This window comes from Calidris pugnax, unplaced genomic scaffold (genome assembly GCF_001431845.1).
Source record: "Calidris pugnax isolate Ruff unplaced genomic scaffold, ASM143184v1 scaffold44, whole genome shotgun sequence".
Lineage (NCBI taxonomy): Eukaryota > Metazoa > Chordata > Aves > Charadriiformes > Scolopacidae > Calidris > Calidris pugnax.
The window spans coordinates 5,173,724-5,197,166 of NW_015094506.1; the positions used below are offsets into that span (position 1 = coordinate 5,173,724).

The following is a 23,443-nucleotide window of genomic DNA, read 5'->3' on the forward strand; positions in this document are numbered from 1 at the left end:
TCATTTACACAGTAATGATCTCAGCACCTACTGAGGCCACAGGGAACTGTCAGCTACTATACAGACCTGGATCCCTCTGTTGTGGCATGGGATATGAGTGACGTAAACTTGGAAATTTTTTTTTTTTAGTGAAGCAACACTGCTTTTACATAAATGCCACTACCTCTGCTGCCAGCATGATGCAAGATGCTGCTTTCCTGAGCCTGCTAGATCACAGCCACACAGAACTTCCCCCAGCCGCCCCAGTTTCACCAGTGGCTGCCTCAAACAGGCCCACAACCCGGAGGAAGTGAAGGAGAGAGCGCATGCAAGTAGGTCTTGCACATACCACACGCTTTATTTCAATCCAGTGCCCCAAGCCCTTTTCCCTGTGAGTTTACACCAGCTTTTCCTGCATTTAGGCCGAGCACGTGCCCCCTGGGTGCTGTGGCACACGTTACCTCTCAGAGGGATGGGACAGCTAACTCCATTCCTTGAGTTCTTCCTGGCACTGGCCCTATGCCATAATGCTGTCTCCTCCCACTGAAGCAGAGAGGGAAGGAACAGCTCTTTGCTGCCTAAAGAGAAAGGGATGTGCTGAATCCCAGAGACTTGAAAAAAAAGTGAGAGCAGGACATGCTTGTCCACACAGGAGTGCTGCAGGCAGGTGCCACAAACAGGTGTGGGCACATGGACAATCTTCCATACAGAGATTGGGGGCAGCTACTGCTATTGCTTCAGCTCAAGAAAAAAAAAAAAAAAAAAAAAGATCAGCACAGCCCTAATTCTTCATGCTCTTACACGTGCTCAGCTTTCAAACATGTGAACACTGCACACAGTCCCCACGTTTTGTCAAAGGGAGGAGAAAGGGAACAGGCATTCCACAGGGATTTAATGGATTGTATCCGTTTCCAAACCAAGCCTATTTAACTAGGAAGAGAGGGGAAAGGGACAGGGAAAGGGTGAGAAGACAGAACGACACAGGCAACAACAAAAAAAAATTTACAATAAAAATACGCTTGTTCCCTTAAGCAATGGCCACCAGGGTCAGCCACACTACACAAATATTCCAAGCCACAGCAGCAGGGGAGTAGTACATTAAAATACAAATCAGCCACATGCTGCCTTTGGCAAATGGACTTGAAAGAAGATACAAAGGGGAGCACACCTTGTCCCTCTGACCCAGCAGCAGCGCTCCTCCGGCCTGGAGAAACAGGAGTGGGGGCAGCAGTGTAGCCTCCCTCCTGCACAGCACTGAATGCAGTCAGGCAGGAGTCACAGTCCAATAAAATAAAATAAAATGCACAACTGGGTTGTTCCTGATGAGAGCGTTTCTGGGCCCCGTGAGAGTCTTGGTACACCCTTGACAATGTGACTGAAGTAGAGGACTTCTTTGTAATTCATGTGGAGCTCAGAGCAGAACTGACTTATTCTAGCATAGCACCTGCCCTGCAGACCAGGGAGTCATTTCACAAGAAGTAGGAAAAAAATAATATTCAAGGATTTCTTCAAGTTTATGGAAGCAGAAGGAAGGGCAAGACCTCCTACAGGGGAGAAAGGAAGGGATGAAAGGAAAAAAAAAAAAAAAAAAAAAGAAAGGACAGCATGTCTATATGGGCTCTGGGATCTTCTCCCATCATGCAGCTCTGAGTTCTCTGCTGACAACAGTCCTATGAGGAGGGAAGGGCACAGCACTCATCTCTTGCCTCTTACAGCTGGTGGAGGGTTTGTAAGAGCATGTGGCGAGCAAATGAACAGGAGTCAAGAGCGCGGTTTGGTCTGTGGAAAGAGGAGAGAGAGAGATTTAAAATACTACATTTAAGATCTGCTTTGTATCTGACTTTGGGTGAGCAAACACACACTACTTCTAACACACTGGGCACACACGCCCAAAAGTCTGTGTCTTTTTCTCTTGGTCATCTCCTCTGAAACAATTCCCTGACCTCTGCAGAGATCACTGCTCCCCATCCCGAGCTTGCTCTGGAAAATTCTCTCTCCTGTTGCTGAGTCCAAGTCAGGAAAACAATGACCAAGAATCAGAACATTTATTTCCAGAGGTACAAAAATCAGTGGCAGATTATTGACCTCTGCAGCCCAGTGTCTCAGAGAGAGACTTCCGTGGGTGGAAGCCCCTTCTCCCTCCCAGCAATGAAATTTTCCATAGAGATTCAACATTTAGGGCCCCTAAACACAGAAGATAAGCCTGCTCAGACTCATTTTTTTTTTTTTCTCACCCAGTTATCTGGTCTCTTTGACCTGATGGTGATGTTAATCTCAGGGCTCAAGTCTTTTAAAAAGGCCCTCCCCACCCCTTGCAGTCATGTAACACCTGACTGGCTTTGCTGGGCCATTTTTTGGGGGGCATTACAAATAGCCCACAGAACCTGCAGAGCACTGGCTGAAAGCACCTGGCACAGAGATTGCCCATAGCAAGGGTCTACCTCATGCAGAATAACCTGCTCCTTGAAACTAGGTGATGGAACTATAATTACATCAGAGTTCATGTGGGGGTAGATCTCCCTAACCTTCCCATCACCTCCCTAAAATGTGTATTTCTGTTTCCACAGGCTGACTGTTCCCTAAGCATTCCTGCAACTTCTAGCAGTCTGTATCCATCCATTGGGGAACTTTCTCCAAAGAATTTTAATCCAATATTTTTCACTGTTCTGCGGATGTAAAACATTAATTTTTACCCTTCTCCTAACTCCAACACAGAAAAATAACTGCAATCACAGGGAGGTCTTCTCAGTTTGGGAAATAAGGGGGAGCTGAAATAAAGATGGGAGTATTTAGGTAGGAGCAAAAAGTTCATCTCTGGATGTATAGTACATGGGCAACAGCAGCTGAGGTCAGTATAGGACTCCATGTATTCTATGGTTTGACAGAAGCACATTCTGGAGAAGAGTTAACCCCTGTTGTCCACCCAAGGGCCATTCAATGGCCCTCACTGAAGAGACAGGACACAACTACAACTAGCAGTTTATCTTCAAAATGGCTGGGGGAGGTACCTCAGGTACCATCTTTGGAAGACCCAGCCCTGTTTGCAATGAGCAGGCTGATTTTGTCTTGACAGCTCTCTATTTTTTGGAAATAGAGAACCTAAACTGCCAACGTTTATCACAGCCAAGCTCCCTCAGAGCCCAGTCCCAACACCAAGCCTCCTCTAACACCAAGGAACCTTCCTACTTGCTGTAGCATTAAACTGCCCCACTCTGTGCTATAGGCTATTGAAAAAGACCAGTGATGTGATCCAAATCCAACACCAAAGAAAAGCCAAACAAAAACCCCAAAATACCCACCAAGAAGTGGTGTAAAAAAAAAAAACCAAACACCACCACACAAACAACCCCGCCCACCAAAAACCCCCTCACAAAAAAAACCCCACCATCACCTCCTCCAGCAAGTGAGAAGCAGGCAGGCAAATACACAGATACTCTGTTCCTACCTAAAGAATCATGGAAAAAGCACAGGTGGATTCACAGCACCCTCTTGTGTCCAAAAAAAAAGAAAATAAGGACCCACAGCAGCAGAGTAAGATGGATGCTGCTTACACTCCATATCAGTAATTTTATTATTATTTTTAATAGAGAACACTACCCACACCATACCAAACTGTCACAAACAAAAAGAGTAGAATGACTACTCCAGAAGTAAACCCCTTGCAGCAAAAGGTAGCAGAGCTTTAACTTAAGCAGCTGTAAGAATATTACAGCTCTACAAGCCCAAGGGAGCTTCTAGATTTCCTAAAGGAAAAATCTAGATAATATCACAAAAATGCATACCCGTTTGCTACAAAGGACTCATGGGTTTGACAGAGTGGAAGCAGGTTTTTTGCAGAAATAGTGCTCTGTAGATGACTAGGTTAACCAGTCAGAAGTTTGATTTAAGGTTAGGATGTGATTTTGTTCCTTGAATTCCAAGGAAAGACAAGGAAAGAGAAGCTGTTTTAAGTGGACCTTGTGGTTCTTTAACTACTCGTGTTCTCTCCAGGCAACTGTAAAGGATTTAATAGGATTTCCCTTAGGGAAAGCATTTTCAGAAATATATGTATTTATAAAACAAAGGTGTATTGCTTGTAAATAGCATTGACTTCATTATGGTGCACAGGACATAACTTTCCCTCTGATAGTATCACACCTTGCAATAAAGAGGTTTGCAAATCAGAGAAGGCTTCAGCTCCAAGAAATCCACAGCACCAGGGACACTCCTCAGGCTCGGCATTAGCACCCTCACATACCAAAGGTGGGCAGACAGATCCACCTCCCAACGTGAGACTCTTGGCTCTCACCCAACTTTTACAGGACCTCCGAACGATTTCTCACTTTCAGAAAGAGACCTTCCCCTCCTCTACTTATAGTGAAGGGCTGGCTATGGATTCAATTCATATTAGATGATTAATTCATTAAGACCAGAATTTTACTCTTATTTTGTCACATACAGCATCATCCACAGATGAAACATTTATGGGAATTTTGCTGGCCTGGAACAGGCCTATACACACACTTACAGGGAGAGGGGAACAAGTGTCTGTTGTGAGCAAGTTTGTTTACAAAGACACTTCAAGTTGAGTTATGAGGCTACTCTAGACACTAGAACCTGACAAACAGTTTGGTTCAATGCTTTTGACCATTCTAAGTGCCCTTTTCTGTATTCCCGGCTTCAAATGATTTAAATCCTCTGTTTGGAGGGCTGGGGTTGATAGACATTAAGTGGTATTTGTTTTGGTCAAGCTGGGTCTGTCCATAATTAGTGCCTGATGAAGAAATAAGCCATCATTTTCTTTACCCTTTTATTTTAGGGTTGGTATTGGATCCTTACACTGTACATTATTTGATCAAAGAACAAGATCACAAGTACAGACAGCAGAGTAGGAAACAGCAGAAATCCAGTGATCTGTCTGGACAACTTCACATGGCAAGTCCCAATAATTCTTGCTTAAATCTATAACGGTCAAATTGGAGGTATATTTGTTCAGCTGGTAAAGCATACAGCCATTGGCTTGTCACTGCCTAATTCTTAGCCTGATCAAGCCAAAGAGGAGACAAACCATTCTGCCAGAAGGGCCTCTAGTTTAGTATTTGCACATGGGTAAACAAGCTAGTTGGGTTTTTATTTTCCAAAACTGAGCTTAGCATGGCTGGTCGCTGGGCACATACCACTGCTACCCATCACTTTGATAGTTTCAGCCACATTAGCACGTGGAACAATTTTTCTCCTTTATCACAGCTGGCCTGCTTCCAACCCCAGTAGAGCTAAGAACAGACTGACTCCCAATACTTGACTGCATTCCTATCATCCATGTTTCATACCGGCCACAAATACTTAATGCCTCTGCCTTTCATCAGCAAGAGATCCTAAGCATCTGCATGTTGCCTGACCCATACTGTGAAAATCAGGAAGGCTTAAGCCCCATTCAGGAACCTGTTAAAAAGCTGCTCTCACCCCACGTGGCACATGGTCCATGCTGAGCCAAAGAGCCACTGAGTTCCAAATGGAGTTCAGATCTCTGCTGGTTTTGTTTAAAGTGATAATTTTCGACTGTTTCTCCCCTTGACTGCTGGAACTTCTTGCTCTCTGGAGGAAAGGGCTATTTGGAATGTTTCTTCTGAATCACAAAGTTCACACTGATTTAATCCAGAAGAGATACAGCTTCCACTACTATTGTATTATCTGTGCTTTAAGATATTAAAGAAACTAAAGGTGGTGGGTGTTGATTCTACATCTATACTAGAAGTAACAATGTTAAATAGAAGTTGCTGCTACTGCCTGCTTCTTCAACACACTCCCAAATTAGTTCTCAAAAAAAAAAAGTCACTAACCTTGTTGCTGTCACAGTAGGGAAAGTTTCATTTAGGAACAAATTCAGTCTTTGTGTTTTGCTGGTTTGATCTACCAGTGCTCAGTGTTACAGAGCATGACAATTCAGATAGAGCTCGGCTGACCCTCATACTCAGAAGGATTATTTGGAGGGCACAGTTCAATCCAGTGTCTCCATAGTTCACTCAAGCAGTGGCCAGAAACCCAGCAGGTTTCCTTAAGCTCAAAATACTTTGTGACTGGCACTAGCAGTCTCTGCTTCAGTGGCAATTAGCTGCAAAGCCAGCTTTCCATTATTTCTTCTTTAGGGTTAAGATTTATCTTTTTTTACTCTAAACCTTGCATTGCAGAGTAAACAAAGTAAAAGTAGAGGCCCATTAAACTATTAATTCTGTAATTTCAGAACGGATATTTAGGGGGCTTTAACAGAACAGCTTGCATGTAGCTATTAACCCTCAGTTCACTAGCTCCCACAGAGAAAATGGCATGAGACGTACAATACTCACTTTGTGACAAAAGCTGAGAGAACTGGGGCCAAGGATTTAGGGAAATAATCCTGCTGGACCATGTGGTTCAAGGTCATAAGAATACCATAGAGGCTGGGGACAGCTTTGATCTTCTCTTCACTCTGAGAAAAGAACAAGAAGATGAAGACATCAGACAATCACTATTTTATCTAATCCACTGCAGTTCACAGAGGCAATGAATTCTCCATTGAATGAAGTGCTCCCATACACTGCGGGAGAGAAAGCTGCTCACTTGATTGAGTGCAATGTTCCTCAAGACAAAGGTAAGCAACTCCATAGCCTCCCAGCTATCAACATCTGTAATAAAGCAGCATCAAAAACACTCTACAACTTATCATTTGCCAGCAGGAGTAATGGGGAAAGGGAAATAACGAACTTGCAAGTGAAACAGCCAAATCTCCTCAGAGTCCCCGTGTCAAAGTGCTCTCTTAAGGAATTCCACCAGCTTTCAATTCATAAGTAATTCAGCTGCCTTAATTGCACAAGTTTTTCTTGTATTATTCTACAGCTTGATTTCATCCCACGTCCAGTTCTTCAGCAGGCTTCCTCCAGGAGTATTGCCAGAGCTGGTCTCATAATCGTGTACAAGACAAAGTCAAGTCATCCCTCTGCTTACACGATGCCTAAGTTACTCTTGCTCCTAACATGATGCTAACCTACATATCCCAAGTCTTACATTGTTTTAATTAATTTCTTCACTTCATTCTGTAGGCAGGATCTGGAACACCTGTGCTCCTAGGTATATGACCTTGTATTCCGTGGTGCTAAGAGTATCTGTTGCTTGGGTGCTTCCAGCTATGTGGGACAAAAAGTGATGAAAGCTGCTTCTTTTCAACATATGCCTAAAGCATCAACAGTCCTCTATATCAGGACAACCACCTGGCTGATCAAGGGATTACTATCAATGCCACTTCCTGGTCTGAAAGAGTCCTTCTGGAGCACAAGCCTATGCTCTGTGCCTCATGTGTATTTGCTATTTTTTTGGTGTGAGATAAAAGGTAGGTGGGAGTCCCCAAAACAAGTATTCTGCAGAACAGAAAGTCATCTTGGGTTCTGTTGACCTGAAAAGTGGGATGCTCGGCATCAGTCAAATGTCCAATGAACACAGGGAAAGGCTAAACTGATTTTTAGCTAAGATGTACCCAAGCATGTCAACAGCTGTCTGTATCCTGAGTTGGACACTACCAGAAAGAAATCCATAAGCCTAATTAAGAACAGGCTGCTACAACATAGATTATTACTATTCTGTGGTTTAGAATTGTCTTGGTTTCGTTCTCAGCTTCCAGGTCTTAAGGCAGTGAGAAACTAACCATTGTAGCACAAGTAGGCAAAAGTGCTACCTAAGTTTGCAGACAGAACCTCTCCCCAGTTGTCTCACCAAAAGTAAAGCTATAGGTACTTTAATGCAATTTGCAGGTTTCCTCATGAGAAAAAAAAATGTAGAGTGAATAGTAAGTTCAGTCCATGTAATTACTTATTTGACTCTAGAATTTGTCAAAGATACTCCGCAACATGACACTGAATGCTACTGATCTAGCATAAGTTGCTGGATATACATTGTTGAGCCATGCTACTAATAGATGCCCTAAAGGACCACATTTACTAATAGTATTGTAATAGACTAGACTCCTAGACATGATTTTTTTATAGACACCACAGTCCAGCAGCAGCACTATTTCCTTACCTGACAATCCCTACCTTTAGGTGATGACTGAGAACACAGAGCATGCTAAGCAGAAGAGGTACAAAGAGCTGACACCACCTTCATCCTAATGCAGCCTTGCAATTTGCAATTTCTGCTGGACCTGCAGACTTTCATTGTCCCTGGGCATCAGGCATGCACAGGCACCCAGCTGCTTCCATGACAACATAATTACCCCAAACCCAGCCAAGTCTGGTCTTCAACAGCCTAAACAGACCATAACTTAACTCTTTCCTGCTTCCTCACCTTAAGTAGTCCCATGTGGATCAAGAGACTTGTGATGAATGCATCCGAATTAAATGTCGCAGAAGTGAAGGCTTTTCTCATCAAGGCATCTAAAAAGAAATAAATGCATCATATTAAACAATTCAGAAAGGGATGTTGTTACAGATTTTAAGATCAAGATTTATCATACAGGACCTCAGGGAGTATCAGCTGTTAGAAAATTTTTGAGAGGTAATATTTGCTGATATTCCAGCTGTCTCTGCAGGGATTACAAATAACCTATGAAACACTGAGACAGATAAAACCCAGTCCTTAGGTATAAGGCCTGATACAAAGGAAAAGAAAAAAAACGCTACACCCAAAAATTCAAAAACAAAACCACCCCAAATTTTCACACTGTCAAGCTTCATAAGCAATTTGAACTCAGTCTTATGCATCACAAAATGCCCTCTTCAATGCACTTGAACATGCATGTTACATACATCCATACATAGAAATACATTCAGATGAAGTACAGCAGCAAGAGTTAGAGCCTTAACATTTTGAAGGCCAGCAAGATTTCACCTTTCATTTCAAACCAAAAAGAATGAGAACACAATGAGAAAACTTGTCCAACTGTTTCCCGGGATCCCTCAGGACCAATATTCTGGAAGCACAAGACATGCTAAGTTCAGAATGAATCTCTGCTTTCACTCCACACAGCAGCACAGTGTGGTACTTCTATCTGGGGTTTCCTGCTACCAGGGACAAAACAGTCCAATGGCCTGGCCCACAGGGGCCTTACTCTGCATTGGACTGGTGTCCTTGATGCTGAAGCAGGTCACACTATGAAATGAAGAAAGGCCCAGTTACCTGTTGTTTCATGCACTGCTGTTTTCACTGGAGCATCATCTTTGAAGACCGAGGATATCCTTAGGAGAGTTGTAACTACTTTCTCTACATCAGATGTATCAGTCTGAAATAAAAAATTTAAAAAATAAGCGGTCATTCATTTCACTGCTTGCCAGGTACAGAAGATGGTGCTCTGCTAGGGCTGTGACAAGAATTACAGCATTCAGCTGACTGAGTTTTGCCTTGGTCATATCACAAGGCGTAAACAACACCGTGGGACAAAGTCACTCTATGTAGAAGCTCTGGGGCCAGTGTGAGCATCATTCTGCTTCCATAAGGTTATGCAGGAACACTGGGAAGACACAAATCTAGGTCTCAAGGGAGAAAGTTATCTCTGGGGATTAAATGATTCTGAAGAGGATCAAGCACAGAAGACCACCAGCTCACCTACCTGCTGAGCTATCAGCACAGAGCACTTTGATCCTAGTCGCAGCAGCTTCTCTGGTGATGGGAAAGCCAGGAACGTGGCAACATCCACAGGAGGAGACGGCACTGGAGTTGAATCCTGAAACAGGCAGAATCCATCTCAAGTTTACTCTTGGAAGTAAATAAACTGGTTCAAAGCAAAGGCACATAGGACAGGTCAGAACACAGGTACATCTGGTCAGGATTTGTTCTACTTGAAAACTACTTGAAGCTGGAATGAGCCCAGAGCTGGAATAGCCGGAATATGCTAGCACAACTGCAAGATATTGCACTACAATGTTCTCACCATTTTCTGGACATCGGAAGACTTTTTCTACCTGTGTTTGTTACAACTGCTATTCAGCCCTTTCCCTCTACGCATATGTGCACACGCAGACTTTAACAAAACATGTTTCCAAGTCATCCATTTTCTTTATTTCCTGCACGTTCTCTCCCTGCCTGTTACTACAGTGCCAGCCCATGCAGGAATGTGAATACCTGCCAGCACTCCGAGTTCAGACTCACTCCAGATCTCTTTTCCTCCTTTACTCTCCTCCACCTGAGGAAACAGAAATGTATCTGGAAGTAAGCTTACCTGTGAATTAATTATCTTCTTAGGAGTCAGCGACTCCTGTTCTCCCTGTCCTCTCTCCTTCAGCTGCTGCTGTTCTTCCTCCTCCTCTTCCTCTTCTTCCTCCTCTTCAGCTTCACCCTCTTCCTCCTCCTCCTCTTCATCATCATCCTCCTCCTCCCCTTCATCATCACTAAAGTTTGAGAGTTACATGTTACATTACACACCTGCAATTCCTGTACACTGGAACTCATACATTTTTTCAAAACTAAAAAAAGCAGCCTCCCCTCAAGTCTTACTGCAATAAGTACATCTCCACCTACAACAGATTCAGAGGACACTCAGGCTTCAGTCACCCAGTTGACAATAGCAAGCAAAGAGTAAGGAATATAATCAATAACTAACGCTAAGGTAAGTCCATTGATGAAAACAAGACAAGCTTATCCTGCCTATGGAATCCCTTGACTGTGCTCCACACTGCAGACTGTAACATTCATCTGCAATGTTACACTTCTTACTTTCAAACAGATAGGTGAATGAAAGCATTGACAATTTTCCTGATTTAAACTCTGGTGCCCTACCTACCTCAAAGATCCCAGCACAGATGCCATATTGAAGCCTTCAAGGATCTCCTGGAGTTGCTCACATCCCTCTTCTCCCAGAGCATTACCTAGGTTGATAGAAGAAAGGGATTAAATTAACACATGCACGCAAGTTTGTTCTGGAGGACTTAGCTGTATACTCTTGTCTGTCTCTTATTTCTGAAATCAAACAGTTATTAGTCATTTCTACACAACACCTTAGAGGCAGCAATGCAGATTTCAGTTATAAGAATCAAGCAGTTAAATAAGTTCCAGCATCATTACACAATGGTTGGAAACAAACCAACCCCTAATTTTTCAGAGTGTTTTTTTAAAAGACTTCCTGCTAGTTCAAGAAACAGCTCTCACTCTCAGCTATTCTAAACCAAGAACACACAGCACAGTACCACTGAAGTGCTGTGATCTAAAGGTATGATCAGCAAAAGCCAACACTGGTCAAAGTTCCCCCACTCTTCTGCAGGGATGCGCACAGAGGTTTTTGTTTGCAAGTATGAAATATCTGAGATCACAAGGAACAATTTAAAAAGTTTTACTGAAAACAGGTATAGGTATCAATTTAATCTTTCCACCTTACAAGATGCACTGAAATTGCTTAACTTTAACAGTTAACTGAGTTCATGGCTTCAGAAAACTTTCAGGATCTAACTGCTTCCTGTCCTGAGGTCATTCAAGTTCAGCCACTCTCAGAGTGCCATTTTTAAAATGCTGACAATTGAAGACTAGAGTATGGGATAGTGCCAACATTCTTCCTAGTGGTTTCTAGTTGGGATCAGACTAGACATACTTTGTTCTAGCAAACATACCATTGAGATCTAATTTCTCCAACTCTGTCTTATCTTCAATAGCTTCTGCAACAGTGAGAGCAGCATCTCGTTTGATCTCACAGAAGGACAAATTCAGTTCCTAAGAAGGAGAAGAAAATTTGTTTGCAGAATTCCTATTAACATCTATCATCCCCATAAGGTTCACGTGCTCACAGGTGTTCTGGAAAGACTCTCATTTGAAGAGAGTCTTTGCAAAAAAAAAAAAAAAAAAAAGGCATTTTTAATTAGAAATAAAACCTGACACATACTCCTACTTCATCTAAAATGGGCATTTTGAAACATACTATTGTTAAGAGCAGCATTACTTAAGGTAATCACTTTACTAGGATAGCCAGAGACCACACCATTCTGACTGCTCACCTAGAAGTTAGCAAACATTTCAGTCCTTTGCAATCAGCTGACTTATTCTTCACTTATTCAGAGGTCAACAAGAATTCCCACACCAGTAAGTGTCACTGAAGAAGGGCAGCTACTACACTAAATGGACTGCACATTTGCTTTTGAACAGCCAGGGTGCAAGTTAAAGCCTTCAAAAGACAAGCTACGAGTGGTACTACTGCTGATAAACACAGCCAGCAGAGAAACAGCGTGGACAGTCTACTAAGAGTAAAGTTATTCAACAGCCAGGCACCATCCCTCACCGCCCCATGTTGTACTCAATCAATCCTTCCCGAGAAGGGATGTTAATATTAACAGCAAAAGCAAAGCAGTCCTTGAACAGATTAATCAGCCACGATTGCTTCATGCTACCCTCCCCCTTAACTGCTTCAGCTCTAGGAAAAAAAGGATTTAACTTTCAGCTGTTCATCTCAATACTCCCATTAGAATCCTTACTTAAGTTTTCCTGGAAGATTCAGACTTCAGATACCTTCCAATAGAACTAGCAGAAGCCTGAGCAAGGGATCCCACATCACAAAGCACTTACTTCTTTCTGCACCAGGTTCATATATGTAAATAAATATTAGCACTTGCATGAAATTTTGTCTTTGTAAGCTTGCAAGATAGGGAATTAAGTGTTCAACATCTGTCCTGGTGCAGTTGTGACCCATGGCAGGTGTTTCTAGAGATCCTAGTTTACTGACATTACTGGACTTAGGCCTGTGCAGAATGCTGTCAAACACAAGTCCTGTGCAAGTACTGATGTAGGAGGCTGTGGTATTACCAAAAACCTAAAAATATTTGGACGTTTGATACATATCGGAACAAAGAAAAAGCATCAACTGTATGAACTCCAAAATGCTGAAGAGCTTGCAAGCTGCTCATGAGGAACAGCTTAGTCCCTGCTCATGACCCTCTGAGTAGTTCTAAAAGCAGAAATTACCAGATTTCTTGAGTAGCCCTTGCTGACCTGAACCAACAGCTTCAAAAATATCAAACAGACTAAATGGGACACTGGTACATATCTACATAAGATAGTCCTAGCTGGATGTGGTAGTGCCACTGATATGCTTATTGCTTTCACGCTGAAGTGAATCTCACTTCAAAAAAAAAAAAAAATCAGTAGTTGTAGGAGAATGGATAGAAAACTGGGAAACTGGAAACAAAGGATTTTCAAAAGATATTCAAAGCTGGACAGCAAGACAACAATACCTTTAATTTATGAAGCCCTTCTTTAACAGCATCAGCAATAGCAACAGCACCCTTTGAACGCACCAGGCAGTCTCCAAAATTGATCACTTCAATCTGCCGAAGCGCCTTCAGAGTCTGCAAGACAGCACAAGTTTGAAAGTACAGACTTGGAAGTAAATGAATGTCCTATCAATCCTGGAAGATCATCTTTCCTACCGCAATATGGCATGTGGCTCCACCATCCTAGAGGTGCTAATACTAACTATATTTGAGAAGACTGGGAGACAGAAGACAAATGCAAAGCGACTAATTAGAACAACTCACCTCTGCCATGGCGATAGCTCCTTTGTCTGTGAAGGTGTTGTCATTCAAGTTTATAACCTTAAGCAGTGGGTTGATAGCAAAGGCTTGTGCCAGTGCTGTGATGCCAGGATGGTTAATTCCATTCTGTGGCATATGGACCTCTTCTAGAGTCCCAATGATCTGGGAAAGGGTGCAAATGAAAGAAAGCTGTTGGAAGACATACTTCAACTCGAGTATAGTGCTCCACTCTTTAGGATTTGCTTACAGTTGTTTTCCTCCAACTGAAGACTCCGTTAGCTCTTCTACACAGAACTATTTACCAGCAATTATGTCACATATTTAAGTGAAATTGCATGCTCATGGCAGGTGTCAGATTAATATAAAGATTCACAGGTAGCATCCTCCTAACATGTCTGCTCTAGGGTACCTTAAAATAAGATTTCTTCACTGGTTGTTCAACAGTCCTCCAACAGACCAAGCAACACCACTGGATAGAATGTTTTTTTTTTTTTTTTTACTCTAGATCTACACTTTGCCCTAACTGGAGAAACAAACCTATAAGAAAATTAGTACAAACACTGTTTATGAACTAAACAGCATGTCACAAAACAGAGCAATGAATCCCATTTTGGTAGTGCCATTCAGTCTGAATTCCTCATGAATCACTTTGTTACATGCTTCTCAAGTATTTAAGAAGTCTTATTTTTGCCATGCTTGCTCATTAGTCAGAACCACATCCAGATAGCTCTTTACAAAAAAGAACAGCCTATAACCTGTAATATCATTGCTAATATACCTGAAAATATGCATTATAATTCAGAAGTTACTTTTAGCATCAGTGGAGGAAGGAAAAGGGAAGTACGTGGTGCCAGCCACACTGAATTCTCTTCCTCTAACAAAAGTGCAAATTGGCCAGAGACAGCTAGAGAAAGCTAGGCATCATTTAAAGCCCTCACAGGATCATCCTAGCAAAACACAAGGTTGCTTCTGCAAGATGATTAAACAAAGAGAAGCACTCACAAGGTCAGCTGGTACATCTACCCCTGTGCCACATAACCTCCACTGGCACAGAGGAAGGAGGAGAAATAGGACTACTATTAACCTACTCAAGTAATGCCTGCTTCTCCCCCAAGAACTACCTTACACAGCCACTAGCTACATGTTTGGAAATTTACATCCCACAAATATTCAGTCCTCAATTCTAATTGCGCTTCTTGAAGACTCCGGTTTCAGCAAACAACAACACTGCTTTTAGTGAACCAACAACCAGCCACTGCCTCCAAGCTCAGGCAAGCTCTACATACATCATCTTTAGCATTAACACTTAAGTACAACTTGCTCCAATTTGCTGTCAAGAAGCTCTGCTTTGGTACTTACCCCAAAGGCTTCAGCCAGGGCAGTGGCACCATCATTCTCCAGACGATTTCTGCCAGCCACAAATACTTTCAAAGCAAGAGGCTTGCCCTGGGCACTTGACTTCCTGTGACACTCTTTCAGAGCAGCTGCCAATATCTAGAGATAAAACAGTTTATACTACCTCAGCATCTCATTCTGAAGATGTGTTTCGTATATCCAGCTTTCAAGAAATACTTCGGTCACTGCTGAAACGCACCTGTTTCCGCAGTAGGGTATGCAGTAAAACTGTCTGCAACTACAACACTTGTACACTACAGTTTTAATCAAGAAATTATACTTTTGCATCACTGGAACACATTGACCCCATTAAGAACATTCAATTCTTAAACAGGCAAACATCTAGGGTCTTAGCAATAGTGAGTTAGGCTTGGTTTCCTGCTTTATCCAACAGGCATCCTTTAGCACTAGGCTTGGTAATACTGTTCTCTCAAATCCAAGGCTACTAGCTCTCTTGACATGGAATCTCATGTTTAGGATAGAACCGTTTTCCTATCGTGGAAAAAGAGATGAGCTTTTCATATTTCAGAAATCTATCCATGAAAACATGTAGAAAAGGGACCTTGAGACTGAAGAAATGGGCCAATAAGAATCTCATTAAGTTTAAAGGGAAATGTGAAGTCCTGCAAACAGAGAGGAATAACTCCACGTACCTGCATGAGCTAGGGGTCAACTGGGGCCAAAATAGCTCAGCAGAGAAGAACCTAAGGGTCCCAGTGGGTGAGAATTTGACTGGGAGCTAGCAATATGTGCTTGCAGCAAAGAAAGTCTACTGGGCTGCCTTTGGAAAAGGCTTGTCACAGTTTAAGGGACATGATCCTTCTCCTTTACTCAGCCCTGTGAAATGCATCTGAGTGCTTTGTCCAGTTCCAGGCTCCTACATAGACATATACTGGGGTGAGTGCAGCAAAGGGTCTCAAGAATGATTAAGGAATCGGGGAGTTTCACATACTGGAAGAGTGCTGAGAGCTGGGATTATTAAGGCTGGAGAAGAGGAAGTTCTGGGGGAGGTCTTACCCATGTTTAAGAATAGCCAGAGTAACAGGACAGGGGGAGAGGGTGGTGTAAAGAAGGCAGAGCCAGACACAAATGCACACAAAGCAATGTAGACAAAACTATTTAAACACAAAACCCTGTTTTTTACTGTGAGGGTTGTTGAACACTGGGACAGACTACCCAGAGAGCCTGTAAAGTTTCTACCCTTTGAGATATTAAAAACCTGACTAACACAGCCCTGAGCAACGTGGTATAGTTGCCCTGAGGAGGAAAGCTGAGCTAGACTATCACTAAAGGTCCCTTCCAACCTCAACCATTCTGTGATTCCGTGTAGGGCAGTCTGAAGCTAAGTCTTGGCTCTGACCTCATTCCCAAGAAGGAGACAACCCTTACCTTGCCACCACCAATGCCCATGCCACAGTTATTGAGCTTGAGTTCCTGGAGGGTGTAGCATGCAGGGCTCTTCAGCAGGGCCTCAAAGCCACGCACACCGTCTGGCCCAAAGGCATTGTCACTCAGGTCCAGCTCCACGAGCTGGGCTCCAGCAGTGATGAGTGCATCCCCCAAAGAGATCTGTAAGGAAACAGATGGCAGTGGGTGGGAGGGAGTGGATTAACTTTTAGTGACAGCATCACTGCAGTGGCTAGGTATGACAGTGATGCTGCAAAAAAATTCCACTTTGAAGACATTCAGCAAAGCTGCATGGGGAAATAAAGCTTTACAGCTAAAGCCAGAGAAGAAATTGCACAAATTAAGCTAAAGATAACCATAAGGCAGTTACCAAGAAGCTATCCCATCCCTTTAGGTCAAATATAGATTTTTTTCCAACGTGAGTTTCCCGCTCTACACTGCTAAAAGAAATATTGTTTTCATTCTGTTGAGTTTATCATGTTCTTGCTTTACAGGACTCAAGGAGGTGGGGAGCTCTGTAAAGCTCTTGGAAGAGATGGCCATACGCTTTAACTTAGAAAGTTTAGTTTCCATTCTGTTTATCAGATCATGAAGATGTTTTCCCCAGTGACAAGCTTCTTCACTAGAATTTGGCCTTTTATCAACTCTTCTCCACCTCATACAGAAGGAGCAAAAAAGAATCACCTATTCTGAGACACTTAGTGTTAACAGTGTAAAGATCAGCTCCGTGCTAAAAAACATACTCCCACAAAAAGCATGACAGGCGAGAAAAGCAGCTATATTAGTCAGAAGTCTCAGATCTAGTTTTTACTTACCAAAGCAGGAGGGATCTCAGACCTTAGTCTCCCTGTGAACATGTCACTCCAATGACACCTCTAAAATAAGAAACATACAGATAGAAGCCATTAAAATACATAGAACGCCACAGTTGTACAGAGGTTTACAAATGCAACCTGCATTACATCACTGGGGACAGCTTAATACTGTCTGCCTTCCCTTGGGCTTGTCATTTGATTGTACTGAAAAGCTATAAGAGCTAACGTTACAATTACTTCACTTGCAAGGACATAAAGCCACTGAAATGCATGTTGTAAACAACACTGTATGAGAATTCTTGCTTGCATTCAAGCTGGAAATTCTTTTCTGCTGAGAAAATTACCACAGGAAAAAGCAGCAGGAAACTGAAGGATACATTAGGAATGCAGATTTTACTAAGGTATGGAGCTCAACAATCTGGACTTGCTTGAAAAGCCACACTTGAGTGATTAACGTGAATCAAGGTTTCATACTCCTCTCCTGCAAGGGACATTGCCTCTAGCAGCACTGCAGCCTCCTAACATTAGACTAGAACAGTAGTTGGGAAACAAAAAAAAATAAATAAAATCTTATGGTGCGTGTCCTATTCAGGTGTTCTCTGAAGACTTATTCTCCAGAACTGATCATTCTCCACAAGATATGACCCAGCTTTTCCATTAAAACTAAAGTTCTGTTGCCACAGTGTTTCATTTACAGATGCTTCCTCTGCAGAGACAGTCTTCCTTGCACAGCTTCCCAGCTTTAAGCCTTCTGAACAGGAACAGTTAGGAATGCAGAAAGCATTCCCACTATCTGAAAGTGCCCAGTTTCTGCCATATTTTCATATGGTAACTCTTCCTGCTTGAAGAGCCGTCAAGCAAGCTTTGGGGCTAACTCAAGGCAGGCTACTGCAGGAAGAGTGTAGATAGGCCTTCAGTGTTTCTACATTTCTTCTTCCCTTTCACCACCGCCCACTTGAGGATCTCACCTTGAGTTCTGATTTCTTTTCCAAGGCTTTGGCAATGACCTTTGCTGCCTCCACACCCACTGTGTTGCCTTCCAGGCGCAAAGCTTCCAGGCCATCAAATTCCTCAATTTGCTTGATCACTTCTTCAGCTGCAAAAAGCAGATAGTCCAGTTGGCCTTTTAACTATCATCTAAGGTATCACAGTAACACTCCGATGCAGCAATACTTGTTCAACTCTACCCTTAGCGAAAACAGCTGAACAACATTATCTGAAAGAATCCCGAAACAGCAACAGGAACAGAGCTAAAGTGTCAGGTCACCAAAGAGAACATCCACCATTCCCCACACTGCCTTTTCATAATTTATTGCTAGTTCTACTCTCTGATAGCCATCCTCCTATTTGCAAAACTAAGTTTCTTTACTTCCTAAGTAAGATTCCTCTGCCATCCAGCATATGATTTAGGAGCTAGAGTGTGTGTGCTTACAAAGACGCAAGGACTAAGCCAAAAATTTATGGCAATTGGTGCCACATCAACAGAAAGATGTTCTTACTGACTGGCAAAAGTAGATGCCTGTTTAGCAAACATGTCAGGGTGGAAAAAATTTAACTCTAGAGTAACCCCATGCAAGACACAGGAGCAGGCTGTAGAGTCTCTCCTGTCAATGGGCGCTTGTCATCATTCCTTTCCCCATAGTCCAGTGGCTTTGCACTACTAAAACAGCACACCAAAAAAAAGCACCACCTTGGAATCAGTAAAAAAAAAAGTATGCACTGTAGCAAATAACCTCTCCGAAGAACAGGCCATTTCTTGGTGTGGCAGAAGTGTTGATCTAGGAATATATACATATTCTGCAGATATTTACTATATTAGCAGCCAGCGCAAGACATTTTTACTTGGGAAATACGCATAGACCAGCAAGAGAGATATTCCAGATTAAAAAAAAACACAAGAAGAGTCTAACAAATTGGTCAGAATTTGGAGAGAAACTGGACTATTGCAGTGGACAAACATATCAGGCCATTCCTCTGTGCAGGTCTTTGAAGCATCTACTTGTCCCGAGATCTGTCATCCACTGGCTTAGTGTTTTTAAAAGAAGCACTGGCTTCCAATGCACAGTGACTGTCAAAATTACTTGGAGAGAATGCTAAGAAGATGCAAGTTACACACCAGGGAGCCAAGCCCCAATTCTGCCAGCTGTAGCACTGCCAGGGCACCAGGTCAAAGCAGGGTACAAGAAGGGAAGGAGAGGTCTGTATCAGAAGCAGCTGTAGCATCACAGCTAATATTATGACAACTTGTCCATGCAGGATGAGCAGGAGGTTAACCACAAGACTTTAGAATTTCAGGGAGACACTTCCCAGACACAAGGGTATTTTCTCTTACCATCTTCAGCTGTATTGAGTTTAAGGCTCTGGCCTTTGAAGCTCAGCTGTCCGCCACCCACTTTGGTTTTGGCAAGTGACTCCGCAAGTTTAGTGATGTCTTCTGATGCCATTTTTCTGCTTTTTCAAATGATAAGAGCTGTCAATCAAAAGACATTTGTAATATTAAAAAAAATGCAAACTATAATACATAATCTGTGTGAATAATCATATCTATTGGAACACTGATTTGGCTTTTGTTCCTGAGACATCTGATTGAGTTTTCAGTGTCATTAGTGTTTTCCCCATAGCTCACTTACGGCAGCTAGACTAGATTAATATTGCAAAGCCAACCAGTCAGATGGTGTTGATTCTTCCAATACTGATAATACTTGGGGTTTGATGCAGTTGCTACTCTTCATAAATAACCAGAAGCTAAAACTATGAATTGAGGCCACATTAAGACATTACTCTTTGCACAATACTTTTACAATTAACATTCCTCTCTCTCCAAACTCCATCCTTTAATTATACATGCTGCACATTTCCCCTGCTCTCCAAAGCAAGCTAGAATGAACACAACTGTTTTTCCTTTTCAGTGATATCCCCAGTAGTGCCCTTGTCAGCACAGTTCTAGAACCACAGACTTGCTGAAAACACCATGTGTGCTGCATACAAAACCCTCTCTCAGTGTTGTGGATTCTCTTTCCTTTTGGATATGCCACACAAATTCATTACACACATTAAACAGGATCATCTTACATTGATGATGGATTAGCAAACATTTTGCCTTGAGGCATAAGTTTAAAGCTAGCTAGTTTGAAGCTAGTGCCTAGCAGCACTGGCATAGCATTATTTAATGAATATCAATCACTGCAGGAAGTAACTGGCTTCTATTCATCCAGCAGGATGAATGGAGCACACTCCTTTAATTTGGGAAAGTTTTAAAATACCCCCTAAATTAAAGCTGTATCTACATACTTTCCCCCGCTACCTAGCTGTGAGGCCTTTGGCTTCCCCAGAGTACAGCTTCTCTTCAGCTTTCATTAACTTCAGTATTGCTTTTGGACACAGGGTGGGGGGAAAACATATCCAAGGATGATCAACATCATTTTTCTTAGACGACTGTCCACTCAACTAAGTGATGCAATAAGAAAGATGCTCACGTAACTTACTCCACTCCTACCAGACCCCACAGACACCAGACTGATGGATAGTCCCAACCTCTGCCAATCCAACACCAAGAGGGAAGAAAGAGAAGACATCCTCCAAGCCATGAAGGCTTTACCAGACAGGAGCAAAAGTTAGGATCCAAGGAAATCAGTCTGTTCACCTTGCTCAATTATTAACTTGACTTTTAAATAGCTCATCAGCTCACTGTTTAAAAAATTAGTTCTATTCTACTACGATGCCCTTCTACACTCTACTCACTCCCTTTGCTTCTCCTTCCCCTAAACCCCCTTTTTACTTTCTTCACTTTACACACCGGCTTCTTCCTAATATCAACATCCAACTCCACCATTGCATCCTGAAGCGCGTTTTACTGCAAACATGCCAGCCACACCCAATTGTCAACCTACCAGAGGCCTCTTCACTGCTAGCTCTTCTGCAGAGAAAGCTTTAATTGAAGAATTAGTCCGTTTGGCACAGACAAATAAGATCTGAAAGTGCCCGAGGGGAGGCTTCTTCATTGCTAACGGACGGTAGGAAGCTTCCCGATGGGCAAAAAAAGTTAGTGCGGCCGAATGTTTTATTTACAGCAGCTTGCCCACGCCAACGGGCGTCACGCCGGGCCCCCGCCGAGCTGTCCTGAGGCGCTCGGCGCTCTGGCGGCGACATAGGGCCCAGCGCCGGGCTCCCGGTGCGCTGGGTGACAGCCCAAGGTTACCCTCCTCCTCCCGCCGCCGCTGACGGCTCCTCTCCTCCCCGGAGGAAGCTGCCGAGCGCCGGCCGCGCCGCCACCTGCTCCCCCCGCAGCGCCCACCCCCCCACCCGCATCGGCCCCATATAACGGCCGCCGCTGCCCCCTTCCCGCCCCACACGGGGGCGACCGGGCAGGCGTGACCCGCACCCACGAGGGGGTGGTGGGTACTATCGCCTCCGCCGTGGGAGCGCCGCGAGGAGCCGGTGCAGCGGCGGCGAGGCGGGGGGGGCACGCCGCCGCCGGGAAGGATGGGGGAGGGGGAGCGGGGTGGGGAGCGGGCGGGGGAGGCGGAGGATTTGAAAGCCGGCAGTTTTGCTCTCCCCGCCGCAATTGGCCGCGCGGCGGCACGTCACAGAGACGCCCCCACCCCGCGCCGGGCGCTTGACGGCCGACGCGCCGCAACCGACGAGATGGCCGGGGCTACGGTGCCGCGGGGCACGCCGGGAGTTGTAGTGGGAGGTGGGGGGAGTCTACCCGGCGTGCCTCGCGCGGGGTCACGCTGTGCGTAGGCGGCCGGGGCCTGGTCCGGGCCCGGGCCCGCTCCCACCCGTGTGCCGCAGTGGGCCCTGTGTTCCGCTCCTGCCTCTCGGGAGCGCGGGCGCCGTGGCAGAGGTCTCGGGGGCCTGAGCTCTGCGGTGTGCGGCCCGAGCCTCCTTCACAAGGGGCGCGCGGGGAAGGTGTCGGTGGAGGAGCTCCCAATTGCTCGGCAGGCCTCCCGCATACCCACGGGTGGGACAGGAGTGCCCTTTTGTCTGTGAGCCTTCGTTTTGAATAATGTCTCTGCCGATCGCATCTTCAGTTTTAACGTGTTATTTTCAAAGCATTTCAGCCAGGAGTGCGCAGTCATTCCCGCTTAAGAATGCGGAAAGCATCATTCTGCTCGATGGCTTCGTATGCACGCTGTGTATGACATTTTCCTCTTGAGTATAGAAGTAAAAGTATATCTGATGGGCAGGTAGGTCAGGGCAATCCAAAGCACAAATCTCCACCCAGTGGAGAATGGATTAAGAGCAGCAGAGAGGGACTTGGGGGTGTTGGCTGCTGAGAAGCTCAACATGAGCCAGCAATGTGCACTGGCAGCCCAGAAAGCCAACCGCATCCTGGGCTGCATCAAAAGAAGCGTGGCCAGCAGGTCAAGGGAGGTGATTCTGCCCCTCTACCCCATTCTGGTGAGACCCCACCTGGAGTACTGCATCCAGCTTTGGAGTCCCCAGCATAAGAAGGACACGGACCTGTTGGAATGGGACCAGAGGAGGGCCACAAAGATGATCAGAGGGCTGGAGCACCTCTCCTAGATGAGGCTGAGAGAGTTGGGGTTGTTCAGAGTTGGAGGAGGCACTGGGGAGACGTGATAGCAGCCTTCCAGTACCTAAAAGGAGCCTACAGGAAAGCTGGAGAGAGATTCTTTAAGAGGGAGTGTAGCGATAGGATGAGGGGTAATAGTTTTAAACTGGAGGAGAGGAAATTTAGATTAGATATCAGGAAGAAATTCTTTACTGTGAGGGTGGTGAGGCACTGGTTGCCCAGAGAAGTTGTGGATGCCCTGACCCTGGAAATGTTCAAGGCCAGGCTGGATGAGGCTTAGAAAAACCTGGTCTAGTGGGAAGTGTCCCTGCCTGTGGCAGGGGGGGTGGGAGGTGGGTGGGATGTGTGTGCAATCTTTGAAGAATTTTTAAGGTCCATTCTAGCTCTAACCATTCTATGACTAGGTGAGCTGTGCATAAACCTGCTTGCTACTGTAGTGCAGTTGCACATGTCCTTTTAAACCTAATGCCTTCTCTCTGAGATGTGACCTGCAGATACTGACATAGGTACCATTTCAGGTGGCAACTGTAGATAGCTGGTGAGATGATTGAGGTGAGTAACAGGCTGGATTTATTCTGCCATTTGGTCCCACAACATTATAAGAGGCATTTTTCATTCTCTCACAGTTCTCCCAAGAAACAATTGTTTTAAGAAACAATACCAAATGCTTATATGGACCCAAGAAAAGAATGTCAGTAGTTGGCAATGCCAGGTGACCTGGAAGACTGTGTTGAAGGGCATGGTAGATCTCCACTCTGGGGGAATATAAAAAGCAATGAAGTTTCTTCATGGAGCATGAGAATGGAAAGATTGAAAACCATAAACTGGTACAGCAACGAGATAGAAAACTTGAG

General features: G+C 44.1%; 1 protein-coding gene across 1 annotated transcript; it reads right to left on the bottom strand.

Annotated features, from left to right (window-relative positions):
• Positions 1 to 316: 316 nt before the first annotated feature.
• RANGAP1 (Ran GTPase activating protein 1) lies at positions 317 to 20,980 on the bottom strand. Its single transcript, XM_014964162.1, has 16 exons — positions 20,941 to 20,980; positions 19,383 to 19,520; positions 18,019 to 18,146; positions 17,051 to 17,110; positions 16,218 to 16,397; positions 14,793 to 14,927; positions 13,437 to 13,595; positions 13,134 to 13,247; positions 11,523 to 11,622; positions 10,703 to 10,787; positions 10,142 to 10,310; positions 9,533 to 9,646; positions 9,103 to 9,205; positions 8,272 to 8,360; positions 6,303 to 6,424; positions 317 to 1,758 (listed from the first exon to the last, which is right to left on the bottom strand). Exons 2-16 carry the CDS (start codon positions 19,492 to 19,494, stop codon positions 1,689 to 1,691), a joined length of 1,740 nt encoding a protein of 579 aa, XP_014819648.1. The 5' UTR covers positions 19,495 to 19,520; positions 20,941 to 20,980; the 3' UTR covers positions 317 to 1,688.
• Between the last annotated feature and the right edge of the window lie 2,463 nt (positions 20,981 to 23,443).